This window comes from Drosophila sechellia, chromosome 2L (assembly GCF_004382195.2).
Source record: "Drosophila sechellia strain sech25 chromosome 2L, ASM438219v1, whole genome shotgun sequence".
NCBI lineage: Eukaryota > Metazoa > Arthropoda > Insecta > Diptera > Drosophilidae > Drosophila > Drosophila sechellia.
The window spans coordinates 2,703,673-2,725,625 of record NC_045949.1 but is presented as its reverse complement, the minus strand read 5'-3'; the positions used below and the strand labels follow the sequence as shown (position 1 = coordinate 2,725,625).

At 46.8% G+C, this 21,953-nt stretch overlaps 10 protein-coding genes and 1 long non-coding RNA gene across 11 annotated transcripts; 6 read left to right on the top strand and 5 right to left on the bottom strand.

The window, feature by feature from the left end:
• Window positions 1-72: 72 nt before the first annotated feature.
• LOC6613149 (histidine triad nucleotide-binding protein 1) lies at window positions 73-827 on the bottom strand. Its single transcript, XM_002037594.2, has 3 exons — window positions 721-827; window positions 512-653; window positions 73-452 (listed from the first exon to the last, which is right to left on the bottom strand). The coding sequence occupies exons 1-3, from the start codon at window positions 759-761 to the stop codon at window positions 183-185; spliced, it is 453 nt and encodes a 150-aa protein (XP_002037630.1). The 5' UTR covers window positions 762-827; the 3' UTR covers window positions 73-182.
• Window position 828: 1 nt separating this feature from the next.
• Window positions 829-2,308, top strand: LOC6613148 (congested-like trachea protein). Its single transcript, XM_002037593.2, has one exon. It carries the CDS (start codon window positions 1,339-1,341, stop codon window positions 2,257-2,259), a length of 921 nt encoding a protein of 306 aa, XP_002037629.1. The 5' UTR covers window positions 829-1,338; the 3' UTR covers window positions 2,260-2,308.
• Window positions 2,287-2,983, bottom strand: LOC6613147 (transcription initiation factor TFIID subunit 10). Its single transcript, XM_002037592.2, has 2 exons — window positions 2,674-2,983; window positions 2,287-2,614 (listed from the first exon to the last, which is right to left on the bottom strand). The coding sequence occupies exons 1-2, from the start codon at window positions 2,908-2,910 to the stop codon at window positions 2,357-2,359; spliced, it is 495 nt and encodes a 164-aa protein (XP_002037628.1). The 5' UTR covers window positions 2,911-2,983; the 3' UTR covers window positions 2,287-2,356.
• Window positions 2,984-3,055: 72 nt separating this feature from the next.
• Window positions 3,056-3,619, top strand: LOC6613146 (transcription initiation factor TFIID subunit 10b). The gene has a single exon (XM_002037591.2). It carries the CDS (start codon window positions 3,113-3,115, stop codon window positions 3,545-3,547), a length of 435 nt encoding a protein of 144 aa, XP_002037627.1. The 5' UTR covers window positions 3,056-3,112; the 3' UTR covers window positions 3,548-3,619.
• Window positions 3,611-4,658, bottom strand: LOC6613145 (gamma-secretase subunit Aph-1). Its single transcript, XM_002037590.2, has 2 exons — window positions 4,185-4,658; window positions 3,611-4,129 (listed from the first exon to the last, which is right to left on the bottom strand). The coding sequence occupies exons 1-2, from the start codon at window positions 4,575-4,577 to the stop codon at window positions 3,806-3,808; spliced, it is 717 nt and encodes a 238-aa protein (XP_002037626.1). The 5' UTR covers window positions 4,578-4,658; the 3' UTR covers window positions 3,611-3,805.
• Window positions 4,659-5,192: 534 nt separating this feature from the next.
• LOC6613144 (sorting nexin-21) lies at window positions 5,193-7,317 on the top strand. Its single transcript, XM_002037589.2, has 4 exons — window positions 5,193-5,395; window positions 5,463-5,606; window positions 5,692-6,385; window positions 6,449-7,317. The coding sequence occupies exons 1-4, from the start codon at window positions 5,389-5,391 to the stop codon at window positions 6,582-6,584; spliced, it is 981 nt and encodes a 326-aa protein (XP_002037625.1). The 5' UTR covers window positions 5,193-5,388; the 3' UTR covers window positions 6,585-7,317.
• LOC6613143 (transportin-3) lies at window positions 7,304-10,817 on the bottom strand. The gene is made up of 5 exons (XM_002037588.2): window positions 10,624-10,817; window positions 9,462-10,553; window positions 9,190-9,356; window positions 7,768-9,132; window positions 7,304-7,705 (listed from the first exon to the last, which is right to left on the bottom strand). Exons 1-5 carry the CDS (start codon window positions 10,735-10,737, stop codon window positions 7,645-7,647), a joined length of 2,799 nt encoding a protein of 932 aa, XP_002037624.1. The 5' UTR covers window positions 10,738-10,817; the 3' UTR covers window positions 7,304-7,644.
• Window positions 10,818-11,101: 284 nt separating this feature from the next.
• On the top strand, window positions 11,102-11,557 carry LOC6613142 (SNAPIN protein homolog). The gene has a single exon (XM_002037587.2). It carries the CDS (start codon window positions 11,133-11,135, stop codon window positions 11,535-11,537), a length of 405 nt encoding a protein of 134 aa, XP_002037623.1. The 5' UTR covers window positions 11,102-11,132; the 3' UTR covers window positions 11,538-11,557.
• On the top strand, window positions 11,537-12,290 carry LOC6613141 (methyltransferase N6AMT1). The gene has a single exon (XM_002037586.2). The coding sequence runs from the start codon at window positions 11,556-11,558 to the stop codon at window positions 12,228-12,230; it is 675 nt and encodes a 224-aa protein (XP_002037622.1). The 5' UTR covers window positions 11,537-11,555; the 3' UTR covers window positions 12,231-12,290.
• A 1,348-nt stretch (window positions 12,291-13,638) lies between these two features.
• On the bottom strand, window positions 13,639-18,323 carry LOC6613140 (bacchus). The gene is made up of 4 exons (XM_032727876.1): window positions 17,906-18,323; window positions 17,087-17,375; window positions 14,607-14,769; window positions 13,639-14,532 (listed from the first exon to the last, which is right to left on the bottom strand). The coding sequence occupies exons 2-4, from the start codon at window positions 17,330-17,332 to the stop codon at window positions 14,483-14,485; spliced, it is 459 nt and encodes a 152-aa protein (XP_032583767.1). The 5' UTR covers window positions 17,333-17,375; window positions 17,906-18,323; the 3' UTR covers window positions 13,639-14,482.
• Window positions 18,324-18,428: 105 nt separating this feature from the next.
• On the top strand, window positions 18,429-21,538 carry LOC116800188. Its single transcript, XR_004361179.1, has 2 exons — window positions 18,429-21,038; window positions 21,152-21,538. It is a non-coding gene; the product is annotated as an uncharacterized LOC116800188 (long non-coding RNA).
• Window positions 21,539-21,953: the final 415 nt, after the last annotated feature.

The following is a 21,953-nucleotide window of genomic DNA, read 5'->3' as shown; positions in this document are numbered from 1 at the left end:
TTATACGTATACGAAAGGTAAGCATAGGGAATGTCCTGCTCTCTGGTTTTTAAGTGAAGCTTCCTTTAGGAATTATGAACATGGCGGATTGAAAACACTTTATTTTAGCATTTTACATAGTGTATTTCAATAATTCTGTGCTGTAAGTGATCTTGGATCTGCTAGCTGCAACAGGCTGCTTCTTATCCTGGTGGCCACTGCATCTGGCGGCCGCCGAGGAAGTGCAAATGCAAGTGGTAAACGGACTGGGCGCCGTGCTTGCCATTGTTGATGACCACGCGGTAGCCGTCCGCGAGCCCGAGCTCCTTGGCCACCTTGCGGCCCACCAGCATGAGGTGTCCCAGCAGATCGGCGTCTCCATCCTCGGCCAGCGAGAGTTGGGCAATAGGCTTGCGAGGAATCACCAGGAAGTGGGTTGGTGCCTGGGGCGCCACATCGTGGAAGGCAACGCACTGTGAAAGATTCGAAAGGTAACATCTTTTTCTACCAACCAAATGGACCGCGATCTCACCTTATCATCCTCGTGGATGAATTTGCATGGGATCTCCTTGCGCAAAATCTTGCCGAAAATGGTGTCTTCACTGGCGGCTGCCGTTTGCGATTTTTCCACTTCGCTTGCCATTCTAGCACTGCAGCTGGCTATTTGGCGAGAGCTGCACCGTAAATACAGTATATAATCGCGGCACTTTAGATAATTAAGACAATTTCGCACGAACTCACCTGAAAACACGAAAGAAATTCCGGCCGGTTGACAAAAACATCGAAAGAGCGCTGCCAACTTGGTTTTGAGACAATTCACACAGAGCGGCAAATTTAGGGTATTCGAATGCCCTCACACCTGCGTCGCTATAATGTTATTTATTATTAACAAAAAAACTAACAAATTATTACAGGGAAATGCAAAAGTGATTAGTGCCATAGATCGCTTTAATTAATTAGGGCCAGTGAAAATCCAATTAGAAGGAGGTGCACATAGGTGGACTTTGAACCCTGCTGCAACATATGGAAATCATAGAGATCTTCAAACCAGAAAAACTGCTCTTCGATCGGAAGATCAAGTTGCTCCGTGGCAATAATTGGTGATATCAGTGCAGTATCTTTATCTGGAGATTCTCTGCATCTGTGGGAACATCAGCAGCTTGTGACGTAATGTTGCCGCGCTCCTTATCGCTATAGAATGCTCAAGATTAGTTCGAAACTATCGGCTAGGTGCAAATTCCAATAATCCACTTGACTTGCCAGAAAACAACAACACTAGTTTCGAAATCGAACAGCTGCCGGGCGTGAAGGTGTAGGTGAAGGAGGAGCAGAACAGACCAGCAGTAGCTACCTGTAGCCATGACCACCACAGAGAACGTGTCCACGGAGCGCAAAGCGAATCCAGTGAAGTCCTTCCTGACCGGCGGATTCGGTGGGATCTGTAATGTGCTCTCTGGCCATCCGCTGGACACCATCAAGGTGCGCCTGCAGACCATGCCGCGTCCAGCGCCGGGTGAGCAGCCCATGTACCGCGGCACCTTCGACTGTGCGGCCAAGACGATCAAGAATGAGGGCGTCCGCGGTCTGTACAAGGGCATGTCCGCACCGTTGACGGGCGTTGCTCCTATCTTTGCGATGTGCTTCGCCGGCTACGCGCTGGGCAAGCGGCTGCAGCAGCGCGGCGAGGACGCCAAGCTGACCTACCCGCAAATCTTCGTGGCCGGCTCCTTCTCCGGGCTGTTCTCCACCCTGATAATGGCGCCCGGCGAGCGCATCAAGGTGCTCCTGCAGACGCAGCAGGGTCAGGGTGGCGAGCGCAAGTACAACGGCATGATCGACTGCGCCGGCAAGCTCTACAAGGAGGGTGGACTTCGCAGCGTCTTCAAGGGCAGCTGCGCCACAATGCTCAGGGATCTGCCCGCCAACGGTCTGTACTTCCTGGTCTACGAGGCGCTGCAGGATGTGGCCAAATCGAAGTCAGAGACGGGCCAAATTAGCACTGCCTCAACGATTTTCGCAGGTGGAGTGGCGGGCATGGCCTACTGGATTCTGGGCATGCCAGCCGACGTGTTGAAGAGCCGCCTACAATCGGCTCCCGAAGGCACCTACAAGCACGGCATTCGCAGTGTCTTCAAGGATCTGATTGTCAAGGATGGACCTCTGGCCTTGTACCGCGGCGTGACGCCCATCATGCTCCGAGCCTTCCCCGCCAACGCTGCCTGCTTCTTCGGCATTGAGCTGGCTAACGAATTCTTTAACATCGTAGCGCCAAATTTCTAGTTTGTCTAATAAAGTGCCTCGCTAAAATGTTTTTACAACTTGAAGAAAACTAGCTATATTTGTGTGCACAAATCAAAACTTTAGAGCTTAACTAAATCTAAACGAAGTACTGCGGCTTGCGCATGGTGATGCCGTGGTCCGCGAGAGCCGGCACCAGGTCCTCCATGGCCAGCGTGTACTTCCTGTCCTTGGGGTTTTTCTTGTCCTTGCTGGAACTGTGTCCGCTGGAATGCTGGATGTTTGTGGTGCGCGTCTTGCAGTGCTGCAGTGCGTCGTTGGCAATATCCGAGATGAACTTCTGCGCGGACACCGAGACGAGGCGCAGTATCTTGGGGTCCACTGTGCAGAAGCCAGCCTGAAGATTTAATGGAGTATTAGAAATGCTAAAAAGAATAGTTTCCGGTATATAAATACGGTTTTCAGGATGTGCATGGTGAGGGCGTCTGGTATGGTGGGCGAGTAGTCCTCCAGCTGCTTTACCAGCTCATCCATCTCCGATTCCTCCGCCGTCAGAGGAACCTCCTCCACGTCTAGTTGCTCCTCGTCGGAATGCAGTTCGGTCTGCATTAGTGGCGAGTCTATATCCTCCTCCTCGGTGTCCGTGGCCGATTCTGCGGGTGTTACGGTGATGTCCTCGCCATCGGAAGCCATTGTTTTCCACTTTTTAATTGTTTATTTCCAGAAATTTGTTATCTCAGCTGGCGTGTATATGTGTGTATGTTTATATTGTAATCGATGACGATCCGTTAGAAGAATCGATAGCACTGGCAGCAACAATACGGAATAATTCGATAACTAGCATCTCCCATCACTACTTCTGCACTGTGTTTAATTTGTATTGTACATTTTTTCGATGGTGGGCTCCAATTTCGGAATTATTTACCACAACAGCGCCGGTGGCGCGAGCAGTCATGGACAATCCTCAGGAGGCGGAGGAGATCGGGATCGGACCACACCATCCTCGCATCTCAGCGACTTCATGTCGCAGCTGGAGGATTATACTCCATTGATTCCGGATGCGGTCACCTCGCACTATCTCAACATGGGAGGCTTCCAGTCGGACGACAAGCGGATCGTTCGTCTGATCAGCCTCGCCGCCCAGAAGTACATGTCCGACATCATCGACGATGCACTGCAGCACTCCAAGGCGCGCACCCATATGCAAACCACCAATACACCGGGAGGATCTAAGGCCAAGGACCGCAAGTTCACCCTGACCATGGAGGACCTGCAGCCGGCTTTGGCCGACTACGGCATTAATGTCAGGAAAGTGGACTATAGCCAGTAGTTAATGGCATACTAAGCATTGTGTTAGTCCTAGTAGTTTTTTTCTCATTAAAAGGAATGTATCTTAAACATAGATCTGTGTATATTTATTGGGAAAGTCGTAGGGATCTAAATGTATTTTCATTCTTTCAAGAAATCCGTTTAGTAATAGGGATTTAAGTCCATAGAATGCGTTACTAATCGAGAATATACAAGGTAATTTGTTTTTAATAATGTTATACAAAAGCTATTAACTAGGCGGTTAATACTAGGAGCATGTTTACTGGCATGTTATGAATTTTCTGAAACTGCGAGAGGTTCCTCCAGCCACCCGGAAGGCCAGGACTCCCGTAAGTATGGTGACCAAGTAGTTTATCAGCAGAGTGGTCGTGTAAAGCTCATTGGCATTGAGCAGAGTTATCAAGGAGACGAACAGGTGGCTGCCAACCACATAGCCTATGTGAATATAGTTGTTTGTGTCCAATGCGTTGAAGAATATGACGCTCCAGAAGGTGTGCAGCAGGATAATCGACAACGCCTGGGCAGCCGAGGTGACGAAGAACAGCTCAGTTCCGCCCTTCAAACCCATGGTGCCGGGACCACTCTGAAAAACGGGATTAGTCATTACGGAGCATATTACGCACCTTTGCTGGACTCACCATATCAGCCAGCACATTGACCAGTGCAAACATCCCGGATATAATGCCGAATCCCAAGCCGGAGACATAGGCCAGGATGTGCTTGTTGTCCGTCACTCGCGTGTCCTCCGCCACGGCATGCAATCCCTGCTCCGTACTGCGCAGTATTCGGTAGATGATGTATCGGAAGGCCTCCTGGAAGCACACCGAGAAGACCACGCCGAATGCCAGGAACTCCTTCAGCGGAATCAGGGCATACCACAGGGAAGAGATCAGCAGCGAAAGCAGCCAGAAGAATGCCGCCGCAATCAGAATGATGATCCGTACTGGGTCATTGGCGATGGTGAAGACGAACAAGGCGAAGGGCGGTCCGAATGCGATGAAGGTGCAGCCAAAGAACTCGGGTAACGTCATCTTGTCTCTGTAATATTCCTGGTTTTTCTTTTGCTCTGTGGGTGTTTTGGTTTACTTGGGAAGAGGAAGCAGAGACTCTCATAGAGTTGCCAGACTTTCAAAAAGTCATTGGGGCTGCCACACTGTACGGTTTAGTAGTGTACATACCCTAAATAGATGAGGCGATTAGCTTATGGTTCAATCAAAAGTATACAAGCGTTTGAAACTGCGAGAATTATCCAAACAAATTTGAATCCTTAAATCATAACTTAATTGCTCAGTTACGAATCATTTGTTTCAATTTGTATACATAAACCAAAGTTAGCCTTTATGAGTGGTATCCACTAGACTAATGAAAGGGTATATTATGACCACTTTTGAAGTTACTTCTTTTAAGGCTGCCAGATTGAAAAGTACTAATGTTTTCATACCCTACTATATAAAGTCTGTTAATTCTAAAAATCTTGTTGCTAAAGTACACGATATGTATTAGAGCCAATAAATATGTTAGCCTAGTAAATTATTATGCAATTTATAGAAATATTTAATATTATTTAAAGGTTTAGATTATAGTTATTCCAAACGTTCCCTAAGAGCCATACCCGCGTAGGGTGTTCTAGAAGCCGCCTATGCGGGATTCACACGCACAAAACAAAGGCCTCCGTCCCACTTGCAATGTTTTTGTTTGGGGCGGAATTAGTCACTGTAAATTGACTCAACAACTATGCCAACCGCATAATCCGCCGTAAACCAGAAGCGAATTGCAAGTGCCCAGCTGCAGATCGAAAACAGCAGCCCAGCGAGAAATCACAAAGAGATTCATAGAACCCGTATGCCCAGTGAGCACAGTGAAACCTCCAATTAGCAGTTCGTCGTTCATTTGGTTTGGTTTTTCTTCTCCCCCAGTTCACGCCGTGATGGCCAAGCGCCTGCGCCACCAGCCTTCCTTCGATGGGGAGCCACCCGGTCCGGATGAGCTGGACAGTCCAGCCATCGAGGCGGCGGCCCTCGACATTCCCCCTCCCGAATCCGAAAAGGCGCTCCAAAAAGGTTTGTGTAACCATTTTCTCACACTCGCCAAATATGAAGGTACAGTGGAAAATCTATAAGGCGAATATTGTCTGTATCTTCGTAGGTGTCTGGGAACGAGACACAAGTGCGGAATATAAGCCGACCACGGATGGGAGCACCGTGCTCCGCTTTGACATATTGCTGGCCCACATAATGCCGCCCGATGGCGAAGATGTGAAGATCAAGCGGTTCGTGGTCTATGAGCTCACTGTGAAGCAAGATGGAGCCACGGAGGACACTCAGCCGGCAAAGATTGAACGCCGATACACCGACTTTCGGGAGCTCTATCTGGGCCTTAAGCGGCAGCATCCGACGGAGATGGCCAAGAAGTACTTCCCAGCCAAGGTCCTGATGGGCAACTTCAAGTCCGAGCTGATTGGCGAACGGAGTGCGGCCTTCGAGGCATTCCTCACGTATGTGGCAAGCCAGGCGATGCTCCGGGACTCGGAGTACTTCCTGCGCTTTCTCCAGCACGACGAACTGACCAGGGCATGCCAGTTTCTGGATGAGCGGCGTAACGAGATGGCCATACCCATTCTGGAGAACTGTTTCCGCTTGCTGAACAAGATATACATGAATCGATCTAGGCCGGTGCTTTTGATACTCTGCCGTCTGGTGGCTGCCTGCACCTCATCCCCAGTGCCTCATCACGCGGCCGAGAGGTGGGCCCTGCTGGCACTGAGTCGCTTCGAGACATTGTGCGATATTGATCTGCTGCCGCTCTATATTCCCCTGCTCCACACCTGCGCCCATCTGTGGTGTGTGCAATCGAATCCTTCCGCATAATTGAAAAGGCTAATCTGAATATCTCATCCTTTCAGGTGGCAGCGCGGCCAGGACCAAAAGCCAATCACCGACCGACTGACTGACATGTCCAAGCAGGGCATCAACACGGCGAACACCGAGAGCCTCATGCAGGCTATTCACAAGATCGATCCTCGCACTGAAACAATTTGAACCGCGAATCTCCGCTACAATTTTCATCAATTAGTTCAATATTTTGTTCTGTAGTCTTCAGCTGTCCGGTGGAAAGTGCAATTAGATAATGTGTGCAATTAGTTTTAAGGTGAAAGGAGTATTTATCAACCTTTGAGGTAGCGCCCATATGTACCCACGCTGTCCTCCAAAGTAGTCCGTTCTGGCAAACAGTGTGTCACAAAAGCCAATTTTAGCCAACAATTTTGAAAAAGTATGTACGTCTCTTCGTCTAAATGTTTAATTCGTTATTTTAAAACTGTGATTTTCAATTTAAAATGTTCGATTTTTAGAACTAAATCAGAGATATTGAAATATTTTAACTAAAATTGGTTCTTATAAATAGCTTACATTAATATTGCGACTAAATGTAATCCGAAACAAGAAGGTTATGTTCGAAACGTACTGCTTTGGTAACTTAAAGGTTAGTTTAAGCGTATTTATGTTTCATGTTACGTATTGTTTGATATCTTCAATCGTCTGTGTAGTTTGTACCCAGTAGGAGTTGTGACTTATATCACAAACGCATCATCGAATGTCCATGATGCAGTGTCTCAAAAAATCCATGCCTAGAATTCCATATCAGCCTGAGGAAACATCAGATAAGTCGATAGAACACAGCTCCCAGAGTATTTTGTTTTTTTCTTCCAGCCCAATGCCTTGTGATTGCTTTTTCAATAAATAAATATTATACTCAAGTGTTTTGCAGAACAAATGTGGTCAATTAAATCTAAATGGTATATATTTAATGGTTTGCCTTATGCCTATGCTTGTTGGTGAGTCATTTTAGGGTTCAAACTTAGAGCTAGGAGTGCACGCTGATGTAAATAACTTACTGCTAAATTCTTTGAGGATCTCTTGACCGCACTCAAAATGTACAAATGAAATTATATATAACTTATGACGTCAAACAATCGATTCAACTATATTATAAATAGAGGGGTACGTGCGTTTTTAACAAATTCCTAGCACCCTTGCCACATTACATACATCATTCAAAATGTACAGAATCATCAGAATCCAAACTCGTTCATCTCTCTGATTAGCGAAACAGTCGCGTGAAGGTTTTCAAGGCTTGCGAAATGGCTTTCGTTGTGTCCGCTCTATAAAAAGAAATATAATGCATTATGAATAAAATACAAAACGTTTGAAGGCAAATCCTTACCTCAGAACTGTGCTGCTGAATTCGTCCAGCTGTTGCTGCGTGGCTGTCACGTAGCCACCGCTGTTCTTTTTGGGCAGTGCATCCAGCGCCTGGGCCAGGAAGGGCTGCATCCGCTCGTTGCCCACCACTTGCTTCAGTTCGTGGAGCACCTCGGCCACATCCACCAGCATGTAGGAGTGCAGTTGAAAGACGGACGCCTGAATCAGGTTCATCACCAGAGCACCGCCATGCTGGCTCGCCAGCTCCACCACCAAGGGACGGCACTCGGCGTTCCGGCTGTGGTTATTCGATCTTCCCCAAACCAATAGGTTGATAAAGAACTTCATCACAGACGAGTTGGCCTCGCGGTGGTCCAAGGAGCAGGCTATTAGCGCACACTGGAAGATCGGCGTGATGAGACTGCTCTGGAGCAGCTGGTGGGGACAACAGTCTAGGTAACGCGATGCCAAACGGAAGAAGTCATCCACTGTGTCTGGGTTATTTTTCAGGCCGTTCTCCATCTGCAGCAGGCCAAAGGTGGGCTCTATAAATGCCTGAAGCATCTCCAACAGTCCGTCAATGCACTCGCTGGACTTTGCAAACTCGTCCACCAGGATGGATCCCACGTAGAGGAAGCAACTGTGGTGCTGCACAGAATACAGCACGACCATTTGTTTGATCAGCGGTTCCACCAGCATCATTGCTTGCTTTCTCACCATCCGAATGCCGTAGCGAATCAGTCGGCAGGTACGCTCCATGATACGCAGGTCACTCTGGTACTTATCCATCACCCGCGATATCAGCTGCCAGGCGTCGTTCAGAATAGCTACAGTGGGGTGCTCTACGTTGTCGGGAACGTCGGGATTCGTGTGCCGGATAATGGCGCAGGCGCGATCTATCCAATAAACGGGATCGGTGCGCTCACCTTTTTGAGCAGTACCGCCAGTGCTGTCCACCAGTTGGGCCAGTGGTTGCAGCTGGAAGCCGACGATTTCCCGCAGAGCAGGCTGCAGTTGCTCGCGTGGCAGGCGTGTCAGTATAAGCGATATGCCCTTTAGCAATCCTATTGCCACATCGTTGTTTATTTGAAAGCTATCCAGACTGCGGGCGATCTCCACAAGACCGCTGATGTGGCACACCATCTTCTGTCGGCAGGCGGAGCAAATGGAAGTCAATGCGATGGCGGCAGCTGGCGCCAAGCCATTCTTCTGCTGCAGGGCGTACAGCAAAAAGTTGAGGACTGCCTCCAGGGATTCAGCATGGTTCTCAATCCAGTCGCACAGTTCCCCGATCAGTAGAATCGCAGTGTACCTAACTGCTATGTGCGTTTGCTCCGACATATTGAGAATCGCCTCCACCACCTTGGGGATCACCTCGTTCTCATCTCTGCATGGTACATAAGTATTGTAAATCTGACATGGTAATACACAGCTTCATACGTACGGAAGTATATTTTTGGCCACGTTCTGCATAATGAACAGTGCTGCCTCTGTGGACTCCCACGTAGTTTCTGGTGCTTGCAGGATATGAAACATTTGCTTGAAGCACGCTCCGGATCCCACTATGAAGGCCACGTCTTTTATCAGATCTGAGACTTTGCGTCGAAAGTCCTGCAATTAAATTGTTTTAAGATTAGTACACTTAAATCCAAACCATTATTATTAATTTAATTAAAACTACTAAAAGTCCTAAGTCTCCAAATATCACACACTCACAAAGAAATTATTGTTCTCCTCGATGAGCCCGTCGTGGTCGCTTTCCATCTGTGAGTGGCGAAACAGGGCGCTGATCAGCCGCTCGATGTGCGGCCGGAAGAGGACCGTCAGCTTATCCTCGTTGCGCTGGAAGAGATCCTCGGAGAGCTTGTACCACAGGTGGAAGGTGATCTCGGCCACCTCGTAGTCAAAGTGTCCGACGCAAAGCAGCACAAGATCCAGTCCTTTCAAACTGTAGTGTGGCTTCTGGGCATCGGCCAATAAATCGTAGAAGAAGGCATCGCACAACGAGGTGAAAATTCTGCAGTAGTTGATCGTCTTATCGGTGTCTTCGTGCGCCACACTCAAGTGGTAGGGAGTCTCCAGCATGCAGACAGCTCCAAAGAGTTGAGCCTCGAAGGAGGACTCCGGATCACTGGCGCTATCCTGTCGTGTGTTTATGCAGGAGAGTAGCGCACACACGCACTCGGTGGCATTGTCGTGCAGTTTTCCACTGGTCTCCGGAAGCGAGAGCAACCGGAAGGCCAGCTGGGTGAGGGCGTTGTTATACACGTGCGAGACGGGAAAGGCATGGATCACCAGCCAGGCACTGTAGGTGCGCAACGCCGCATTCCACACGCGCTCCTGGTCGAGATCCTCCCGCTGTAGGCACATGCACAGGAACTTTAGGACGCACTCTGCGCTGGCGTCCAGCTGCTTGTGCACCTCCTCGCGCCGGTTGGCGCCCAGCCGCAGATACCGTGAGTCTATTTCCTCGGGCAGCACCTTGAGTACCTCCAGAAGGGGCCAGATGGCGCACTGATGCGGCGCCAGTGTCACCAGTAGATCGTTGATCGGCTCCCGCCAGCTGGCCATCAGCAGGGCCAGATCGGCCACCGCCAGACTGAGCTGTGTCACAATCACATTGTCCGTCTGCTCGTCGATCTGGCCTATGTGTGTGATCAGCGAATCCCGCAGAGATTCGTGCGTGTGCGGGGGCAGTTCGCTGAAGGAGTTCTGTATCTTGTTCCGCATGGTCTGCGCAGCAAAGTAGTTGGCGTGCAGGTCTCGTTTCTGGTGCAGCAGCTCGTCCGCAATCGTCCAAGAATAGATCTTTAAGGGATTCCAGAAAAAAACTTAGCAATCGCACGAAGGTTTCGTACACCGGGCGACTATCACTCACCGACTTCTGGAAGTCCTGCAGCCATTTGTTGGCCTTCTCCTGCTCCTTGGGATTGTTGCCCTGGAAGAGGGCGCTGATTGCTTGGTACACCACGTCCACCGAGTACGTATCCATTTCATCGGCAGCTTAAATCAGCGCATAAATTTTCTTAATTACTTATTATTATACTTTATTAGCGATGGTTGATTGCGTACATCCCGTGTATCGATAACTCAAGGAGGTGGCGTGCGATAACTTTGAAAGGTGTATGACCGATAGTCTGAAGGACTTCTTGAAATTATTTATGGTTGTCAACTGCGTCAAATATTAAGGTCCAATAAAAATAATTATAATAGTTTCAACGTCAAATAATATTTGGCTTATATGAATAGTTTATTGAAAGTAGATTACCATCTGCTACTACTCTGCTTATATATCCAAATACCTGCCACCCCTATGTACTCGATACATCGATACCATCTGTTGCTCGCAACAACATCTCTAATTAGTTTTCTGATCAGAATTCTGCAATGGATTCGGACAGCACCGTGACTTCCTTGGGGGAGAACACGGAGAACTTTTGCACGAATCCTACGCGCGACATCCTCGCCGAGGGCATCACCAATCTCTTCAAGCCGACGATCGAGCGGTTGGACGAGCGCGTGGCCTCCACCATCCAGCTGCAGGCGGAGCTGCGTGGCCAACTGGACGCACTGGCCGCCCAGCTGAGGGACATCGAAAAGGCGCAGAGTCAGATACCCGAGTTCGCGGACAAGGTGAAGGAGCTGCTGAACGTCAAGCACAAGGTGACGGTCATAAGCAACGTGTTGGTGACCAGCCAGGAGCGGCTGACGGGTCTGCACAAGCTGATAGAGAAGGAGCAGCGGCGGCGACAGGCGCTTCTCGATTCCGCACTCAGCACCAACATATCCTAAATCGAAATACTGTTCGTCATGGAGACGCCCTACACCGACCACTTGAGCCCGGAGGACTTCGAGCACGTTTACGAGCCAGCGGAGGACTCGTTCCTGCTGTTGGACGCCCTGGAAAAGGATCTGGAGTATCTGGACCGGCTGCAGCCGCGTCTCTGCGTGGAACTGGGCTCCGGTTCGGGAGTGATCATCACTGCGCTGGCCAAGAAACTGGCTGGCTTTTCGATGTGCCTAGCCACGGATATCAATCCCAAAGCCTGCAATGCCACCCGGAGAACTGCGACTCGGAATGGCGCTCGCTTGGATAGCATTCGCTGCAGCCTAGCAGATGCACTGCGCCCGCGATCCGTGGACGTGCTGCTCTTCAACCCGCCCTATGTGGTTACCAGTGACGAGGAGCTGCAGACGCATCAGTTCGATTCGCACAGCGAATCCTCAACGGATCGCAATCTGGTATTCTCCTGGGCTGGTGGACAGGACGGGCGACGCGTCACGGACATTCTACTCAAGCAACTGGATGACATTCTTTCGCCTCGAGGTGTGCTCTACCTACTCCTGCTGCGGGAGAACAAGCCGGAGGAAATTATCAAATACTTAGAGGGCCTCCAGTTCCGGGCTGTTAAGTTCATGGAGCGACGCATTCCTGGCGAGCATCTCTGCATACTGAAGGTCACCAGGTGCTCGGCATCATCATGACTCGTGCAATAGCATCAAATTAAAGTTGTATTTTAATTAAAAGGTACATTTTTAGCCGTTTATTCTTAAATTTGATACTAAATAATAAGGAGATTAATTTTAATAAAAGTTGATTTAAATCAAAGAAATGGTTTATGAAGTCAGTGATTATTATACTTCTTCATATTAGCTTAAAAGCTCTTAAGCTTTTAGAAGTTGAAGTTTTGGCGCTTAGATTTGAATTGAAATATAAAAGTAGTTTAACTTAATTTTTCCAACGAAGAGACTGGAATTTCCTCATTCCTTTTTTTAATAGGCATGTGCTAAGCTAATCGATTTTCAATCCGAAAAAGGTACGTAATCAAAGGAAGTTTCCAATTGAATTTTTCCATCATCCCTTAGTATATGATTTCATTCATAGGGAGGATTGTGGGAACCAGCTTGTCAACCCCCGAATGCAAACAGGCCGGGATATGGAAGGGATGGATCGGAGTAATGTAGGGGCGGCCAATCTATGAATTATGTACCTACATACATGCTCCTGGATAAGAACTACTACCCCTGGAACACCGAAGCGAGGTGATTGCCCCACCCAAAATAGCCAGAAGCAATTGAAACAAACTTTTATTGGCATCGAACAGATGCCAAATGGGTGGTATGTACGTACGGTTTTCGCTTTTACGTAATTACAATAATTTATTTCATCGTTCAAAATTGTTTCATATTCTCGTTTTCGATTCGTGGTTCTATCTTTCTGCTCGTTCGCGCTACTAGATGTAATTCTCGCACTGAGCAGATACATGAGTAATTGGTATTTACAAAAATGCATAGTTCTTTAACATTGTCTGTGGTATCGCTATTGTTTATCAGTATCAAATCGGCTGATTTATCTTGGGCATATTGGTATAATTGCACTCAATTATTCAGTTGCTGGTTGGCATTACCAGCTTTAAGCCTCTTGGAGTTTGGATCTGGGTCAGTGGGTGGATTGTGTGTGTATGTGGCTGTCTTTCCGGGACAAATCGGTTAGATTCGAGGATGGTGGTGGTCGGGTGGTTTCGGTGTCGAGTGCCGCGATTGACCAGCTGGGCACGATTCGTTTTGAAATATCAGTCGTTATATGTTTATATTGAGAACTCGTCGTACGGGTGTTGTGTGTATAAATAGTTTGGATGCCCTTACTAATAGATACATGTAACATTAAAAGTTTATTTCTTGCTCGTTATTCGATTCTCGAGTTGGTTTTTACAATTTACAAATGAATTAGGCTTATCAACGACTCGCTCGCACAACTTATCAACAGAATAATAAACCCCTCGCTTTAATACTGACATAAGTACTTAAGATTAGTCATAGTTTATAGTTAAATGCTGAAACGAAACAGAAGGTTAGAACTCAAACTTCCCGATGTTTTCCTCTCGTTTTTTTCTTTTTTAGCTTGCCCCAAAAGCGAAGACCAAGTAGTCCCAGTGCCTTGGGTTTGGGGAATTCGGGTGACTGTGGCCACAGTGGGCGCGAAATTTTTGAAACCATAGCTAAAACTTGAGTGTCATTGAATGCTTGTCGAGTATGGGGTTTCAATGATTTTTGCGATTTATTTAAATACAATTTTTATGTTTTATTTGTTTTGTATTTAATTGCATTTGCTGTTTTCTTTTCATGTTCATTTTCAAATGTTCACTTTTGTATTTTTGCTTCTTTCGATCGATCATTCATTCACAAATGTAACGTCTAATTTAATAATGAATTTGAATATCGTGTGTGTGTGTGTGTGTGAGTGTGGTGTATCTGTGTTTAATTCACCGGCTTCGTTTACGCTACATTTGAAATCTTTGTATATCTTGGTTTACGCATCAACTGGGCGTTTAAATTAGGACTTATAAGTAAAGGAAAGAAAGATTTTGGTTTTGTTTTGTTCTTGTATATAGTGGGGATGTTTACTTTTGGTTGGATTCCGTATAGGTTGCGTTTATACGAAAATGCCTTCAATTACAATTTTTGTTTGTTTTGTAGTTTTTTATAAAAAAAGTACACATAAAATACAATTAAAATAAGGTAAGAAATAAAAAATTATTTCTTAAACATAAAAATTATATACTTTTGCGATTTTTTTGTGGTTTTTTCTCCTCCTCCTCATTTTCTCCTTGTTGTGGTTTATTTTCTGCTTCTTGGTTTATTATTATATTTTTTTGTTTTGTTTTTGCTTGTAACTTTTATTTATTATTAATTTAAATTTTTGTTTGTTTTTGTTTGTATTTTTGACTACATTATTATTACGCCTGATCGTCCGAGCCGGAACCGTCATCATTATCATCATCATCATCTGCGCAGGGAAGGGAAAGGGAAAATCCGGGGATTATATTCATGTGGAAAAGGGAAGTGCTTCCGTGAACTCACCATCACATTCAATGTCATCCTCCTCACCATCGTAGGGGATGTCGTACTCGTCGCTCTCGATTTCACTGTCGCCCTCGATGATTTCCTCCAGCGCCTCTTCCTCGTCGGAATCTCCATCGGCGGCCGCGGCCTTCTTGGCCTTCTTTGATTCTGCGGATTTGGCCTGGAAGCGAAAGAGGAGAGAGAAGTTAGAAGAGTTCCTTTGGTTCTTGTTCAGATGATGAATTATTCCATTACAAGCAAGTCTATTGAACAGAAATTAGGGCCCGTCACTATTAATTATGCATTTTTGATATTAATCTGAGAAACAGACTAAAGGATATTAGGGAGAATTACCTAGCGAAATGGTCCTACGCGCCCAACTCAAACCCACACATCTCCTTGATCAAGGGCATCCAATACCCCTCTCAACTTCCTGTGCGTGTGTACACAGTCATAAAATGTATATTTTCAGCACACAAAACAAGCAGCGACGAAAATCGTTATTTTCGCCGTAAAAAAACATTTGAAAAATGCGCGCGCCAATGTAATTCGCTGCGGCAAAGAGAGACATTGTGAGAGAGAGCGGATTACAAGTGCAGCCGTGTTACATCTGTGCTCCGTATGTACAAGGCGACATATTTACTACATAAGGGGGGAAGGAAAAAAAACAATAAGCAGAGACGCCGGCAGCGACATATGTATCCGCATCCGTGAGATACGAAACGAAGCGTGCCCTGTAAAACAGAGAGCGGGCGAGAGCGCACGAGAGAAAGTATCTGAATCCGCAGCACTGTAAACTGTACCTGAACTGCATGAATGAATCTCTCGCTCTCACTCACAGCCATCCGAACGACAGCTGCTGCAGCGACGTCGGCAGCGAAAAAAGGCGCAAAACAACAACATGCGTGGGTTTAACTTTTGCCGCTGACCAACCAACAACAAGATACACATAATGGTATATGGTTTAGGGCAGTATATAGGCGGTCACGTTCCCAAGTCGAAGAGAAGCCGCAACACAAGGGCCCTATTTACCAGACTGTTACAAAGCGGAAGAAGCGAAAAACAATCGGATTGTGGAAAAATGTGCAAAATTAATGGCCACCCATCGCCCCCTTCTTTCACTTCGCTTACAGCATAAGTCACGAGACCCAGAACTCGAGAAAAGGCCAATTGAGGATTAAGACGAACAGGGTGTATCAGCATTGGCAAGGACTAAGCCTATCATTACACCGATACTGGTGTAATAAATGGGTAATCAATGTATCTTGATTAAGTTACAGACCTCACATTTATAGGGACAACAGCTAATCTGTTGTTTGGAATCGAAAGAAATGGAAACCGACCAATAATTTTCAAAACTATTTCTGAAATTTATACAATTCGTTACTGTACCACTAAGAATTATCCGTCCCAAACGTATCTCAACTGATTCATTTATGGGAAGATGATCATTATTCAATTGAATCTCGAAGAAACCCAACTAACTTATGCGACACCCTGTTTAGCCGTCTTGTTTTATGTACTAAAATAAATACGCATAAAGCAGAGCAAAAAAAAAGTGAAAGATAAATGTAAGCACATACGCAAACAGATAAAACGGTGTGTATACAAATTACGAGGGAGAGAGTTAGCCGCGCTCTCTATTTGTATCTATCTTTCTCCGGGGAGAGGGAGAGAGCGAGAGCGAGAGAACGCTCCCGTTAAACTGTACATTTTTATTTCGAGTTTGAGTCTGAGAAAAGCGCTTGATTTGCCAATTTATCTGCCTTACTGACCGAACTATTTTATTTTTATCAAGAAATGTGCTATTTGATTATGGAATGCGACTGCTTAGGCTCCCAAAACTTGTTCGAATACCGCGTGCTCTTGGCGATACTAACCAAAAAATAAAGTGGCCAAACATGACATGAGTAATTTACCGGCCGGCAATGTCTGTTTTCATTGAGAGAGTGCTTTGGCATCGCGCTGAATTGCGTTTGCGTTTGCATTTGCAATTCCCGTAGCCACAGCGACTTATAAATAAGGCCAAGCGTATGAGTTATAGCCGTAATGCCACAATGTATCTATTGCTGGGTAATGCTGTTCAGCGGACACGTCAATGCTAATGACCTATGGGTTTATTAAAAACACATTACCCACCCCACAAAGAAAAGGCCCTGGCTAACTGTACTCCCCGTCTATATAGGCACGGCGGCCCTCCGAACCTCGATTTGAACCTAACAACAATAATCTTTGATTGCCGGACCCGCAATCATCTTGGTTAATCGTAAACAACACAAACGCACAACCGAGCAGCTATACGCTCTCTCTTTTGGGGGCATATGTAAGCCATTGGGAGAGTGCGCTGCTCCGAAAAACGTGTGTATATCTATTTCTAGAATTTTTCCCCGAACAAGAAGTGTTACTCGCATATTGACTTGGAGTGAATCATTAGAGGGGCCTCCTTTTGGTTTTACCGCGTAAACAACTAGCAGCTAGTCACATAGATCAGTACTCACTTCTGCTGGCCTCTTGGTGCCTTTCACGGATTCCTTTGCGGGGGCAGCGGCGGCGGCATCGGCGGCATCCTCGCCGTCCTTTGACGTGCCGTTGTCGGCCGCGTCGCCGGCGGCATCGGCAGCAGCGGCCTTATCCTCAGCGGCCGCCTTCGCCTTGAGATCGTCCTTAACAGCAGACACATCATCCGCCGCCACCTTCTCCACGGCCACATCGCCGTTGTTCTGTTGTTCCGTAGCAGCCGACATATTTGAATGGATTTCTTTGAGGTTTTCCGGAACTATTTAGTTTCTGCGTTATATAGAGAACAATTCGGTTTGGTTTTGTGGATTGTCTTGTTGTTGACAAAAAACCAGCGCAAAATACTCGGGGAAGGCGAGATAGAGACAGAGAGAACCGCACCGAACGAAGCACACAAACACACTGAATGCGATTCAGCTGCGGGCCGTCTATTTAAGCACTGCCGCTCGCGGAGAGAGTAACTTTCTTTTGGCGCTCTCGCTGCTCTCTTTTTCGCTCTCCCCGAAATCGTTACGACGCTCTCTCGCTCTCTGTCCCACGCCATTGGCCCATACAATACACTCAAAAAATCGCCGCGGCATTTGTACAGCCGCAGTCGATAAGACAACAACAACAGCCCAGAGCAGAGCGAGCGTTGGATTTTTTGTAATATTATTTTGCGGTGATTTTCTGATAATATAGTATCTATATAAAATAGCTTTAGGAGGTGCCATATATCAGGCGGCGCTACGGCAGGCTAAAGGATTTACTCGTAGGCCTTACTGATGTATGGAATATCCGTTTGCCCTTGGTTTGCTAACCACCGATATGTGCTCCCGTCGACGGTTCGTACAAGACTGAGCTTGCCGTCCGTTCGATGGCTAGAAATTGCCGCTTGCTTCTTCTTGCGCCAAATCGGTTGCACACATTTTCGCCTATAACTCGAATACTTTTGTTCGGATCGGTTCAGAGACCGATCGAGGCTATAGCTGGTAGTATCCGCTTAATTTTGGGCTTTTTCCCGAGGCGCTGCGATCAAAACGAGATCCACAAATGACAAGTTGAGTGGGTTTCCTGATTAATTCCATACAAAATCTGCTTGGGTTCCGTGAGTACGGTTGTGGGCGCGTTTGGCGGTAAATTTGAAAATTGCGCGCGCCAGTGGTGCGCTCGTGGGCCTGGGGGCGGGGTCTGGGGGTTGGTAGCGTCGATGGTGGTGTGTGGTGTGTGTGGTGCAGTCACTCCGTGGCGTTCTGACCGTTCGTCGGCGGAACAGAACAGAACGGAGCAGAACAGTGGATGTGGATGTGGATGTTGCCGATGGGAAGAAGTGTTGCACCATTGTTGCCGCAGATGCAGATGTGTGTGCCGTGTGTTGTACTCAGCACGGTATTCGTATTTATAGAGTGGACCAGCGTGGGACGCAATGTCGTCGCGGATTGGGGTCAATTGATTGGTAACGTGTGGGGAAGCAGGTGATTTTCGCGGCCCAGGAAAGCGGGCAGCTATTTTTGAGATTCTAACGATTTAAATGCACGCTATCGGGAAAATGCTCTATTCCGGGACTATGAGTCTTAGAACTAGAAAATTAATTTGGAGAAAGAGCAGTAAAACGGCAATTTTCAACCCCATATGTTTCGAAAACATTTAAGGGTTAGTTTTCGAAATCAGTTGGTTTTTAGAAATATTAATTAAACTTCCTGAAGTCCTAATGGCCCCACCAAAGACTTATACTTAAATGTCAATATCTATTACTCGTCGAACTGGGTCCACCCTTGACTCTTTTTTCATGTGCCAATCTTTCTGTTGATCCCGCACTTGTGGTTCGTCCATTTGATGGTGATGGCTTCGTTCGCCGCACGAACCCAGTGGGTTCCAGTGAGGAATCGCCCAATATATGGGGAACTGGAACTGCCGAGTAGGCTATAACATATCACCCATATCACCTGGTAGCCAACGTGCTCGAGGTGTACTGGCTCTTCACTATAAATCTGTGTTATCAGTGGGACAATCACTGCGAGGTTGATCTTCAAGTTCATTCTAAATGAGCACATTAACGAGCGGAATAACAACCCATGAAGCAATACTAAAGGAATTCGACCGGAAGCCCTAAGGTTCTTGGTGCTATTTCCAGTAGATTATCGGTAATAACTAACAGCCGCCGGTTTACCGGGTATCCAACAGTCGAGTTTCGATTGGTCAGCCTCTCTCGCTTTCAGTTATTTTCGTGCGAAAGCAATGGCAAATACGAATGCCTAGGCTATATAGCTGGTAATCTGAATAATACGGTCGACGACAGAGCGAGCGGACGACTCTCGACAGGCGGATCGCTAATTAAATCCGGCGAACCTGTTCCGCGGCATCCCAACCGAGGCGGCGTGGTGGACGTAAACACCTGTAATCGTGGGCCGTCGTCCACTCAGTTATCACATATTTGAGCAGCAGCGATGACTTTTTGCCTGAACATCGCTGCCTGATAAGCCGATTTGCGTCTCCATTTCGCTGTGCCTCCATGTGCCTTCCGCTCTTCTCTGGCTGTCTTCTCACTTTCCGCCCGCCGAACTCACAGTATCCGTTCGAGTGGCTTGGCGCTCGCTTGCCCAAGAATGGTTGGTCTCGCGATACGAATCGTCGTGCTCATCGGGCTTGTGGGACCAGCTCTCGGTGTTGAACAATGGTATCTAGATTCCTGAGGACAACCTGTGCCAATTTCTCGAGTTATCGGTAACTGCGACCGTAGTTACTTCAAGGTTAGGCCACGGTTTCAAATCCAGGCAACCACCGGGTAGGCCACTGCGATAAGGAAGGTTCTCGAGCAGGCAGAAATGGATGGATGGTGGTCCTGCTTCCCGGAACCCAAACATCTGCCGATTCGGAAATTTTGTGGCCCCTTTGAACTCAAAACTAACGCAAGGGATTCTGCCCCGACCGATGCCGTTCCTGACCTGCCCCAGGAATTTCTCCCAGTGCACTTACACGTTGTTGCGTCATTAATTTGCTGTAGCATAAAGGTGCGAACAAATCTCAATGCAAACAATCGATAGCCAGACGCTCAAGCTAGCATGTGTACCTAAAACACACACATCAGCTTGTATTCACGGCGATTAAGTTTTTTGCTCTCTCAGCTTAATAGATCTCTAATCGGGTTGTTAGGCTTTTCAAAATGGGAAGTTTCTGTTCTTTTGACAGCTTTTTTTCGATATGATATCATCGAAAGTGTGGTAAGCAAGGCACGAAGAGTAGCGCAGCTCCCCGTTCAGATACAAATTCAATTGTAGCGCATTGGAATAGTCACCATAGCCCGTCCCTTTTAGCGCTTAGGTACCTAACAAGATGGCTGGGTGGAACAACATGAACAGGTTTACGACTAGATTAGAGTGATGGTTAGACTGTTGCTAGATGGGCGATTCGCTTGGCTGCTTGACTCTCTGGATTCTTGATCTCTAGCGCTAGCTAACACAGACGATCGTCATCGCCGTCGCATTGGACACTTTCGCAGTCGGGTCTCGTTTTCCCGGCATGTGCTAATGTTTCCACACGAGTGCCGTGCCGTCCATGTGGACGCGACTCGACCAGGTACATGTACTGGCCCGGCTCACCTGCTCTCGCCTGCGTTTCACCTGCGTCAACGGGCGGTTTACACGCAATTATTAAAATGAATTTAAGCAGCCCCATTGTCTTCGATTTCCAATACCACCTGACCTAGCAGCAGCGCCGTGGTGTCTTCGCCAGTGGGTCCGGGTCCTCGGCGGTGCCTTAATTGCGCAGAGCACCACAGCCGTGACGTGTGAGTGGACATTCTTCCGGCGGCTGGCTGAAGGATGGGAGAGGACAGCCGCTGCCACTGCAATGCTGCATCTGAAATGCCCCAAATAGGCTTATACGCATCCCAGTCCCCCAGTCACCCACCCAAAACCCCATCAGATATGGCAATCTATCGATTATGTTGGTGATGTAAGTAGGTACATACATAAATGGTTATTTTGTATGTAATATTTTTTATATTATATAATATAGTTTTAATAGTATATTTTATTACTTTAACTATGCCATGTCATCCCTTCTAGCTTACTGCTCACATTACAATTGTTCCTTTGGGCAGATTAGTCCTTAGAGAACCCGCCACTCTGGCTAGAAAACCCCCGAATGGGCAGCAACCAGCCCAAACTCGTTCGTTCCCAGATACCTTCCTTTGCCATCTGCGTCATGCATTTCGCTGCACTGAGCACTTGTGCTCCGTGCGCTGGGTGGTGGGTGGTGGTGCGGTGGGTTAGCGTTCGGTGGTGCCAGTGCCGAGTGCCGGCGGCGGTGGTTGCTTGGACCGCCGGAGATGAGTAGAGATACAGAGTGGGCAACCATGAATGAATCATTGGGGGAAGAGGCGGAGCCATCATCATGGCATCATAGGCGGAATTCGTGTGCACAGTCAAAATAAAACAACGGCTACCGAGAAAGATTGTGTGATTTGACTTTGTTGGCCTCCACAGAAATCATTTATTCAATAATTACATATTGACACACAAACATCAAAGGGGCGGCTGTTACATATGTATGTAACATACATATAACATAAAGATGAAACATAAAATAAGATAATAACAATAATTATTTATTAAACATTTATTATTATTTTTATAAAACAATTATACATTTTTATAAAATCTTACTAGTTCGGATTTTCAGTTTAAATTGAACGGATATTCAAGGGTGTGGAAGAAAAAAGTTCTAAGGGGTTCGAATTTATTATAAAAATATATTACAAAAATAATTATTTTATATGTATTTAATCGAAACTTTTGGATGAACGGTTTCTATTTATGTTAATATAAAAAAACGGTTGAAAATTGTATACTGTAACTAATAAGAAAT